The sequence below is a fragment of the Schistocerca americana genome, chromosome 7 (assembly GCF_021461395.2).
Source record: "Schistocerca americana isolate TAMUIC-IGC-003095 chromosome 7, iqSchAmer2.1, whole genome shotgun sequence".
NCBI lineage: Eukaryota > Metazoa > Arthropoda > Insecta > Orthoptera > Acrididae > Schistocerca > Schistocerca americana.
The window spans coordinates 590,346,933-590,359,334 of record NC_060125.1 but is presented as its reverse complement, the minus strand read 5'-3'; the positions used below and the strand labels follow the sequence as shown (position 1 = coordinate 590,359,334).

Here is a 12,402-nt window from a genome sequence, read left to right as displayed (position 1 = left end):
CACTGGGCAAACAGTTACTAGAGAATATTATGCTAACTTTCTGGACAAACTGCAACAAAAGATATGTGAAAGAAGGCCAGGTTTAACAACAAAGAAAGTCATCTTCCATGAAGACAATGCGCACCCGCACACATGTGCCGTTGCCATGGCAAAATTACACAAACTAAGGTATGAATTGTTGCCACACGCACCTTATTCACCTGATATGGCTCCATCAGACTTCTGTCTCTTCCAAAAACTGAAAATTTTTCTTGGTGGATGAAGATTCACTTCAAAAAAAGAATTGATAGCCGGAGTTGACAACTATTCTGCAGGCCTGGAAGAAACTCATTTTTGAGATGGGATCAAATGATTGGAACATCATTGGACCAACTACATTAATCTACAAGGAGACTACATTGAAACATAAAAAAAGTTTCAGAGATGTAAGTACTCCTTTTCCATTCTGTTCTAAGAACTTTTCAAACCACCCTCATATGTTCTCTGCAAATTTCCACCATGTGGCTTCCTATTTCATTCCTTTCCCCTAGCCAATTTTCTCCTACTATTTTGCCTTCTCTTATTTTGCTTTCTGTGAAATTCCAGTCCCCTATAACAAATAAGTTTTCAACTCCCTTAACTATCATTTACCTCATCACACATTATTTCAATTTCAGAGCTAGCTGGTGTATAAACTTGAACTACTTTGGTGGGTGGTGGCTTCGTGTCTGTCTTTGGTACAGTAATGCATTCATGATGCTGTTCATGGTAGCTTACCCACATTCCTATTTTCTTATTCATTACCTGACCTACTCCTTCATTATACTCCTTCATTACTCCTGTTTGATTTTGTGTTTATAGCCCTGCACTCAACTGGTCAAAAGTCCTGTTCTTTCTGCTACCACACCTCACTAATACCCACTATATCTGACTTTAAACTATCCATTTCCCACTTTAAATTCTCTAGCCTATCTACCAGATTAAGGGCTGTAACATTCCACATTACAACTCAAAGAACACCACTTTTGTTTTTCCTGGAGATGACATTCTCCTAAGTAGTTCCCACCTGAATATCTGAATAGCATACTATTTTATGTCCAGAATATTTTACCAAGAGGAAGAAGGGCATCATTCAAGCATACCAACAGAGCTGCATGCTCTTAGAAAAATAACAGATGTCCTTTATTCTTGCTTTCACCCATTTATGGACCACCATAGTGAGGTCAAGTTGACTAATGTTACTTGGCCATATCAGTCGATTATTCAGACTGCTTCCCATGCAACTACTGAAAAGATTGCTGCTCCCCTTCAGGAGCCACTGATAAGTCTAACCCCTCCACATATAACCCTCCACAGTGGGTGCAACCTCAGAACAGATATCTGTATCATGAGGCACGCAAGCCACACCACCTCAGCAAGGTCCATCTTTCGTGGGGGATTCAAGTTTATACCATCTAAATTTAATCAAGTTCATTAGTGAGAAAGCTGCTGCTGTACCTTGAAAACAACTGCTGCATCTTCAGTTTTATTGTATCGCTGCCATTTATGTGCTATTAATAGCTTAATATTTATTCAATCTCAAAGGTATTTTTAAAAGAAAATATTATTTTTACGTCTGTAAATAATGAGTGCTATTTACAATATATTACTACTTGTTGTACAACTTTATAATGAACACTGCTAATTCCTAAGTCATGTATCCCATATTAAATATAAAACTTCTTATATCTTGTGTGTCATAATGAACATAATATAAAATATGCGGGGCTAGTTAGTTTATGAGAGGGACTGTTGGCCCCAATCTTACCAAGTTAAATAAATCAATTAAAAATAACTAAATAAAGCAAAAAATAAATGCACTCTTTCCTTAAAAACAGACTTGCTGCCAGGCCCAAAATCTTTTGCCCTTTCACTCATATCTGTGGAGATGGGGAGATACTCATGATTTTGTTGCTGATGTACTTTGGAACTGCATACAAAGTGTTTAATTTCAGCAGGTGATGGTTACGATGGCATGGATGGGTGTGGTCTTTCTACCACTTCTGAATCATGGAATCTCTACCACTGGAGAGGAACTGACAGCCAAAGAATATGCCCCACTGCCCATTTGGTTGCCTTTCAAAGTGCACAGTTCACCTTCTTATGAGTTCACATATGCTGTTCAAGTGTTATGGCTGGCATTTGTTGCAGAAACATCTATTTGTATAGACTGCATATTTATGAACCTAATGCTAATGATTACAGCAGAGCTCCACATCTTGAATAGTACATTATCAACCCTGCAGAAGAACTCATTTGTTAATAAAGTTCCAGTGGTTTCTACAAATGAAATTACAGAAAACATGTTGCCTTTCACTCACAGAAGAGGAATCAAATACAGTAAACAAATATATGAAAATCTGATACCTGTTGAAGGGACTGAAGATAGCTCATCTGATACTTGTAATTCCTACTACGCCATTTCACAGGGAGAAATAAAGCAGCGGATGTACCAGCAACTACTAAAAAACATACAGTATCATCAAACAATTATCAAGTAAGTATTATTTTATTGTCATTGTTCGCAGTTATCAGTCAAAGAAATTAGTTGCTGTGCATTCTCCTTATCTTTCTCACTAGTTTTATCATTGAAATCCTTCACTAAATGCACTTACAGAGCTTTTTCAGCCCATAAATGTTTATATGCCAGATTTCTACCCATGGGCTTCACCTGATTATGCATATGTCACATATATTGCGTATATATATGTTTGAGTCTCTGCTGTTTTGTACCACAGGACTCGAGGTAAGATGTTAAAATTATCCATCATATTCAGCCATGCGGCATGATCTTCGGTCTTGATACATATAGACAAAATTATTGGCTTGTTCCAGTGCTTATGCAACCTGGTTGACACACCAAACAACACAAATAAAAGGCAAACTGCACTTCCTACAATTGAAGTATTCCAAATCAACTAAATATAAAAAAGAAATATGAAGGTCATTTTAGTATATTTTTACATGTCAACCCTTTCTCATCCCTAGTGATAGTAGGGGCCTCTTACTCTCACAGTACTTTTATACACAAAATGAGTAATGTAAATTTGGTTGAAACTGTTCCAGATATATCTGAGTTATGCTTCTATGTCACCACATTTTCACCCCACCCCCAACGAAGGTTGGTGATTCTTACTTATACTTACACAGTGTTTTTCTTTCCAGTTAGTAAATGACATGTGTATGAAGTATGGCTAAGACTAACATGCTTTAGCATGTGATGTGGTACATTCATACATACATATTTTTATAATATACTAGCTTCATGTCCTTGGTTTCACCAGTGTATGCACACACCACAGACATTTCACATATAATTAAAATACTCCACTCATATTTGTACATGGATTTCATCTGTATGCATAGCAAATTTTGCCCAGCAGTTTAATAAGAATCCTGAGGAAACTTGTAATTCTGCCGTGCTAAGAAGTATGCAAAATATCGTGAGTCATATATGTACCAAATTGGTTGAAATTGCTCCAGGTATTGATGAGTCATGCTTTTATGTCATACCTTTTCACTCCCATCCTCAGTAAAAGGGGTACTAGGGGTATCTTAGTAACCAGAGAATTTTTTTTCAGATATCAAGTGACAACTGTGTCAAGATTAGTGGATATTACTTAAGGTGTTACAGTAATATGCTGATGTATCACTGTTTTGCACCCCATTACACACCATAAGGGTGAAACATCACTGGGACAGTGACCATTGAGCTCAGGGACACAGAAACAAAAACTAAAATCAAATATTACGGAACAGTTTTACATGCCATTGCTTCTCATCCCCTCCTCCACCACTAAGGATGGCAAGGATATATTTCCCCCACAGTATTTTTATACAAATAATACAAAGAAGAAGTGATATATACACCAAATATGACTGAAATTACTCTGATGTTCCTGAGTTACACTTCTATGCCATCCACTTATCATGCCCATGATCACTGTTATGGAAGGAAGGAAGATTAGAGTTTAACATCCTCAACATCATGGTCATTAGAGGTGGGCCACAAGCTCCGATTATGAAAAGATGGGGAAAGAAAGTGGCTGTGCTTTCAAGTGAACCATACTGGCATTTGTGTAGATTTAGGGAAATCATGGAAAACTTAAATCTGGTTGGATGGATGGGGATTTGAACCCTCATCTTCCTGAATATGATTTCAGCGTGCTGACCACTGCACCACTTTGATTAGTCACTCTTATGGAAGGTAAGTGGTTCTTCCACCCTACAGTGCTCCTTTCCAGTTAGTAAGTACTATGTGCCAAAGGCAATAAGAGCTTGTATCTTAGGAGGACACCAACAAATGGGTCCTAGAGGAAGGACTGGGGAAAGCTACTGAACATCATTTATTACCAACTGCACTTTAAAACACTTTATTAACCAAAAATATAAGGCTCAACTAAAAAACACATTACAGGTAACTTGAGCTTCCATCCTTTTACAAAAGAGATTAAATGTGAAACACAAGAAGCAAACACTTTAGATATTCTTTAAAGCTTTTTCAGCAAGGATTACAATTAATCAAAACATTAAATTTTAATAATTCAATTTAAAGTCATGCCGAGGCACCCCATAATCTGAAAATTACAATAAAATCAGGTCAGGGCACAAACCCACAGATGACACAACAGACCCCAGATGTAGACATTGGGATCCAGCCCCCTGGTGACAACAAGCTGAGAGAGGATAGGTAGTGCTCTGCAACATATACAGCAAAGCTCATTTAGGCAGTGAACAGTTCAAACAACACTCAAATCTTTGCCCTGGCTCTAAAAGAAATCCAATAACAAATACAGAGGGGTGCAGAAAAATTTAAACATTATTTAATAGTTCATATCTTTGAAACAAAATGACATACCACTGCAATTTTGCGTCGTAGCACAGTCCATTGTTTTCTAGCAGATCTTGGCACGCATGTCCAAGCAGATGACAGTGCAGCAATGAATGAAGTAAGATTGTCATTTGAGCGATGAGCATTGCAAGGCCATATTGAAGTGCTACTGGCAGTACAAAAACATGATGGAGGTACAATGGCAATGGCGTCATGTGTACGGAACTCAGCCACCAACAAGTACAACAATTTATTGCATTCGGGACAAATTTGAAGCTGATGGTACTAATCAAGATGTGCATCAGGAAAGGTCTGCCCAACCAAAAACATCAACAAGTCCAGCTTCCAGTGCTGTTGTGTTGCAACATTTTACTTGGTCACCTCAAACACCTAAGGAGCAGGATGCACTTGAAAGTGGGGTAAGCCAATCAAGCATACAATGAATTCTAAAGGCTGCAAAGAGGAAAGTGTACATTCCAAAATCACTGCACACTATGAATGAAGACAACACAGATCGAAGGATCAAGTACAGTGAGTGGTTTGAAGGTATGCTTTGTGAGGATGAACAGTTTTCAGGAATGGTTATCTGGTCTGACGAGGTGCAATTCAAACTGAAAGATACTGTAAACTGCCACAACTACAAGTACTGGGCTCTTGTAAATCCTCACATTCATGTAGACAAACAGGTGTCAATGTGTGGTGTGATCTGTCACTGCACTGTTTGACTGGCCCATTCTTCTCTGAAGATAACATAACTGGTGAGGTGTATCTTTATATGCTGTGAACATCAACTTTACCTGCCTTCCAAAAGGTGTTTGGAAATGAAAGACTTTAACCATATGGGAACAGGATCAGTAATTGGGATACAGAAAACTTAATTCCCATATATGTCGTAGCTCACATATATTTACACTTGACACTGTGTCCATACAGAATTAAGTATAACAAAGAACTGACTAAAATAAAGTTAAGATGGAGGCTCAACAGAGCACTTACAATTCACAGATATTAAGTTTTGTGGTCGTTACGAACTGTCAACGCCACACAGCCCCCCCCCCCCCTTCCTTGCAGTACGGAGTACTATAGATGTCCAAGGGTGTGAGGGCATGTGGGCGTCGACGTCAGTGGAAATTGTGCGTGTAGGCAGGTGCACCACAGGTACTTCCATCTCAAACGAGATGGGTTGTGCAGGCGGAGCGGTGAGAGGCAGGTCCACTTTGTAGTCAGTCAGCCACTGTGGCTGGATGAGACAGTGGCCAGCCTGGGAGTAAGGCGGTGGGGCAGTCGACGGCATGATGGAGGCATGTGTGCCCCGTAAGTGGATCGAGCCATCCATAGAAATGAAAGCATGTAGAGATGCTCGGTCATACTTGCGCGGGAGTGTGAGGTTGTGTGCAATGTTGATGTACCCCTTGTACAGTTGAAGAGGCTGCCTAACCACATCATCACACAGCATGATGTGGGAGCAGTCGGAGAGTGCGGTGGGAACGTAAGTCTCAGGCGGTGAGTGACTGATGGGTGGGTGCAAACGCATTTGTTGAAAATGCGTGTGCATCCGGCTAATGAAATCTGGCGAGGGGGGGTGGTTCTTGCTGAACTGGGGAAGAATAAGTTCCCCCAGTAGGACCAGATTCTCACCGAAAACAAATTCGGATATAGTTCCCTGTAGGTCAGGTTTATAGGTCGAGTGTAGACCAAGTAGCACCCACGGGAGAGCTTCCGACCAGAGACAATAAAGACATTGAAGGGCCGTCTTGAGGGTGCGATGCCATCTCTCCACCAACCCATTGCTTTGTGGGTGATAAGTGGTAGTGTGTATTTTTTTAATACCGCAGATCTAGCAGAGGATGGTGAAAAGGGAGGATTCACACTGTTGACCCTCACCGGTGGTGATAGTGGTCGGGCACCTCAAATGAGGTATCCACGAGCCAATGAAAGCCTTGGCTACCATCTCATCAGTAATGTTAGGGAGAGGGACAGCCTCAACCCAGCAAGACAACCAGTCAATAGTTGATAAGATCTATCTATGGCCCTCTGAAGGAGGAAGAGGCCCAATCAGATCAATATGTACGTGACAGAATTGTCCTGCGGTAATGTCGAACTTGCCCAGAGGCAGGGAGGTATGGCGGCTGATCTTGTTGCACTGGCAAGTGACACAGCTGCATGCCCAGGTTTGACAGTTCTGTTTGATATTCTTCCAAACAAAACGTCCTGACATGAGACATGTGGTGGCTCAAACGCCCGCATGGGCTAGGTTATCCAGGGTGTCAAAAACCTGTTTGCGCAGTCCAGTTGGGAGCAAAGGGCGTAGGGTGCCAGTCAAAGACTCACACCACACCTCATCAGAAATGCCAGGAAATTTAGCCTTTGTGAAAACAAGTGATGTTTGTGGGTTTTGTAGGAAAGCCTGAGAATCTTCATCAGAAGCTTGGAAGGAGGCCAGATCGGAAAGATCAACGATGTGGGAAACAGCACTGATCCATGAGAAGCAATCTGCAGCAACATTATCTGCACCCTTGATGTAACAGATGTCCGCTGTGACTTGAGAAACCAGGTAAAAGTAGCGGTAACATAGTGGGGGTGGGTCCTCAGGTGGGTTGCAGAATGCTTCTGACAGTGGTTTGTGATCGGTGAGGACGAAAAACGAACGTCCCTCGACGTCGGGGTGGAAATGTTTGATTGCCTCGTAAACAGCATAGAGCTCTCTATCGAATGCAGAATATTTTCCCTGAGCCATAGATAGTGTCTTGGAGGAGAAATAAAGGGGAGAAACCATGTCCCCCTTGTGTAGTTGCAACACTGCCCCCACCGCGATGTCACTGGCGTCCATAGTAATGAATAACTCGGCCGAGGGGTTGGGGTGGGCGAGTGTCACAGCGTGAGCTAAAGAAGTCTTCAGAGCCTTGAAGGCCTCTAGCATCAGAGCAGTCCAAGAGACGGGTCTGATACCGGAAGTTTGTTTGCCTGATAGCACGTCCATCAGGAGTGCCTGAACAGCGGCGATGGAAGGCAGATGGCGACGATAGTAATTGATGGTGCTGAGGAAATGGCATAGCTCTTTGTAAATAGCCAGGGGCGGCAGTGATGTGATATCCTGCACATGAGATTTGGGAGGCTGTATTCCAGTAGTGAGACGGTGTAACCTAGGAAGGAGACTGACACCTGGCGCAACTGAAACTTGTCTTTGTTGACCTCGACACCATTGGAGTTCAAGGTCTGGAGGACCATACACAGATGATTTTCATGTTCCTCCGCTGAGTTGCTGTAAATGAGAATGTCATCCAGATAAGCAAAGCAAAACTTGTACTGTCGCAAGACAGAGTCAATGCAGCATTGCCACGTTTGCACTGCGTTCTTTAAGCCGAACAGCATGAAGTGGTATTGGAAAAAACCGAGCGGCATGATAACAGGCGTCTTAGCAATGCCTTGCAGCGCCATGGAAATCTGTTGGTAGGCGCGTTTACAGTCAATAACACTGAAAATTGTGGCGCCAGATAACATATGAGTGAAGTCATTAATGTTCGGCACTGGGTAATTGTCCATGACGGTACGAACATCTGTAATTGCCACACAATTGAAAAGATCCATCATGTTTGGGGAAGAGGTGGGTTGGTGAAGACCAGTTGCTGTCTGAAGGTTGCAGAACACCTACCGCCAACAGTTCATTAATCTGCTGCCAGGCCGCGGGCAACTTGATAGGGTTGAGGTGTCGGACCTTATGCCTAATAGGAGGGCTGTCAGTGGTAACTATCTTGTGTGTCATTCCATCAGTGACGGAAGAAACTGAGAACTGCACTTGAGATTGGTTAATGTCCTGGCACCGAGTCCTGGGAAGAGTAGGGCGCGACGAGGCGTAGCTGTTAGCGGAAGTGGGGAAAGGTAGTACGAAAGTCACATGTATCTTACAGGAGCATGGTGTGCGCTTGTGTGGAGGGGGTAGGTGCGCGTGCAGTGCCAAGCAAAGGGGAATGGGCAGCGACTGTCTGCTGTTAACCTTGCACTGGACAACCGGAGTGGGTGAGAGCAGCGCTGGCCTTGAACGTGGGGCCACAATGGCTGCTGGGTCATGTGGCCGGTGAGTGAGAGAGGGGGAATATTTATCAACATGCGCGGTAGCTGTCCAAGGGGTGGGCATGGTCGCAATGCGTGTGCGACTGTCATTAGGAGCACTGTTGGAAACACATGACACTGGATGAGGCGAGTGCGAGACGAGGGTTGGAAATTCACAAGCAAGTAGGAAATTCACAAGCAAGTAAAGTTAATGTGGACTAGACTGGTGAGAGTTTGAGCTACGCTTGGCCAAGCAATTTTGTTTAGGTGGCAGTGCTATGGACCACAGTTGCAGAAGTGAGTTACGAGCCATGACAGAGCTTGCTGTAAGTGGATGCGGTGCGTTGTTTCAGGTTCTCGTTGTCATGGTGGAGTTGCGCCCGAAGTCGTATTCTGACAGTAGGTTGGTAACGCAGGTCACAATGTTGGCGGCGAGGGCGGGGCACTCGCATATGATGTCGTATATTGCGGTGGAAACAGAGCGTTGGACATAGGTAGTATGGCAGACCACACAGCCCATAGCGTGGCGTCAGGCATGGTATGCTTATTCACGAGCAATTGAAGGCGGCGCAAGAGTTGTGAGGAGGTGTATTCCCACTGGTGCTCCTCGTAGAGAATCTTAATTATTAGCTCTTGTGGCGAGCAGGCAAGTTGTTCCATTATAGTCTTCTTTGCTAACTCGTATTTTGGTGCAGGCGGCAGCAAAAGGAGCAGATCACAAATCAAATCTGAGTGGTCGTGGAGGTGTGTTACGAGGCAGAGGAACTTTGAGTTGTCGTCAGACACATAATGTAACTCTAACAGATGCTCGACAAGCGTGAACCACAATGCTGGGTTGTCCTCATATAAGAGCCGTAGCTTCGGCAGGCGGCCAGGAGGGAGTGAAGACAGCAGCTTCAGTGTCTCCTGGGGTAGTGGCTGAACTGAGTTTAAGTCGGAGGCCGGCACGGTAGGCCCGGATTTTGACCCGGTGAGCGAATCCATAGTAGTGACAGCTGGCATAGTTGACTGTGTGTCACAAAAACACAGTGCGGCAGGCACGGACAGTACTATGGAAACAGGTGCATGGACAGCACACAAGGGGGGCCCAGAAACTGGACCGTGAGTAACGAGTGCTGGATGGAAACAACACACCTCCGGAACAGGGCGAGAGACTGGTGAGGCAGACACAGGTGGTGCTGTGGGAGCGGCAGGCAGCTGAGCAACCAGAAACGGGGAACTGTGGGGGCGGGGGGGGGGGGGGGGGGGGGGGGGAAGCAGGAGGGGTTAGGAATACCACCCGCGTGGAAACTATCTGACGCATAACATGCCTGTAGTGCATGTGGCAGGCCACTGAGGCAAGGGAAGTGGTCCATGTTAAGCGAAACACTGAATTGTGCATGTAAATTAGTCACAACTGGAACACCAAGTGTGCAGAATGGATCCGGCACGGTTTGTAGCAGTGACGGCATTGCACACGCCCTGACAGTAACTGATGTAGCATGCCAGTGAGTGGCTAAACACGTGTTCAATGGAGATCAGTTTGCTCTTGAAACACTCGATTTGAAGAGAGACAATTTGAAATATTGTTCAGTTCACATTTCACTGTCGGAATGGCATAATCCAGTGACATGAAGCCTGAGTCCATTGTTCGCTCTAGTGGTGTAGTTGTTGACAGTTGAAAACTAATGAGATTAGCACATGGCGTTGGTTGAGAACAAGAATCTCTGTGCATAAATGATGGATACACCATTGGCAAGGAAATGACGAAACTCTGTGAGAGGAGATGTGCTTCCACATCTTCAAACAAGGCATTGTTTGGCGTGGTCATTGCGTAGTGCATATAACCTGTTGCATAAACACCGGTGCAGAAGATGCGAAACAGGAACAAACTGCGCGTCCACCACTACGGGAGTGGGATCGGTAATTGGGATATAGAAAACTTAATTCCCATATATGTCGTAGCTCATATATATTTAAATTTGACACTGCATCCATACAGAATGAAGTTTTGTGGTCGATACTAACTATCGAGGCCACACCTACAACAAGAGGGCGCTCCATCTCACTACCACAGAGATGTCAGAGCCTGCTTGGATGACAATCTACCTGGACAGTGGGTAGGTCAAAGAGGGGCTGTTGAGTACTCACCTTTGTCTCCAGATCTTACACCTCCTGATTTCTATCTATGGGGGACATTGAAAAATGAAGTTCAGAAGCCAGCTGGTCTGAATGAGCTACGAGGAACCACTGAGGCATCCTGTATGGCTATCACACCTGCAACACTGACAGCCGTAGTTCAGTCAACAGTAAAATATTCCAGAGGTAAAATAGCCCCCATTTGGATCTCTGGGCGAGGATTACTCAGGACAATGTCATTATCAGGAGAAACAAAACTGGCATTCTACGGATCGGAGCATGGAGTGTCAGATCCCTTAATTGGGCAGGTAGGCTAGAAAATTTAAAAAGGGAAATGGATAGATTAAAGTTAGATATAGTGGGAATTAATGAAGTTTGGTGGCAGAAGTGACAGTAGTACTGGCCAGGTGAATACAGGGTTATAAGTACAAAATCAAATACCATATTTTACAGGCTATAAGATGCACTTTTTTCTTCAGAAAATTGCCTCCAAAATTCAGGTGCATCTTATATTCAAAATTAATATAAAAATATCCAGTGTTTGATTTAAAATTCTCACCAGTCTTAAAAATGGGCATATGTTTAACCCATGAGAAACCTATCTCTATTAGCCAACATTGAATCCAACTGGCAGCAGCAGTACACCAGCGCAATGAACATGAGTTGAAGGGAGTCACGGGCTTGCTAACATTGTCTCCCTCCCCCTCCACCATCACAAACTCAGAACACTCTCTGGCCTATGGCACATCCTTGCAGTCTATGGTGCCAATGAACTGGAATTGAAAGTGATATTTGTTATTGGTAACAGTACAATATTTCTGTTAGTAGCTATGTTAATAATGGAAAAAATAAAAGATATTCATATGATGCAGGCTATAAATTGAAAGTACTAGTATATGCAGACGAACATGGAAACAGAGCATTGAGTGCCATTTTGACCTTCCACCAACAAAAAAAAACCATTTGCAAGTGGTGAGCTAGTAAAGAAGAACTGAAAAAATGAGGAAAGGTAATGTGCAAATAGAGGACTGAATGTAAATGGCCAAAACTAGAAGATGACGTATTGAAATGGATTCAAGGACACCACAAAAGTGGCATTGGAATTAATACAGGGTGTATACGTGGTTCAAATGTCTCTGAGCACTATGCGACTTAACTTCTGAGGTCATCAGTCCCCTAGAACTTAGAACTACTTAAACCTAACTAACCTAAGAACATCACACACATCCATGCCCGAGGCAGGATTCAAACCTGCGGTCGTAGCAGTCGCGCGGTTCCAGACTGTAGAGCCTAGAACCGCTCAGCCACTCCGGCTGGCTGTATATGTGGACAAGGAAAAAAAATTCCTGGGTTTTTCCTGGATTTCCCAGTTTAAAAAAATACTC

General features: G+C 43.4%; 1 protein-coding gene across 1 annotated transcript in view; it reads left to right on the top strand.

Moving 5' to 3' along the window:
• The window catches only part of LOC124623109 (odorant receptor 4-like), a 117,186-nt gene that overhangs the window by 32,153 nt on the left and 72,631 nt on the right, over positions 1-12,402 (top strand). Inside the window, exon 4 of the mRNA XM_047148898.1 lies at positions 1,977-2,515. Coding sequence (XP_047004854.1) covers positions 1,977-2,515 — 539 coding nt within the window. The remainder of the gene's footprint in view (positions 1-1,976; positions 2,516-12,402) is intronic.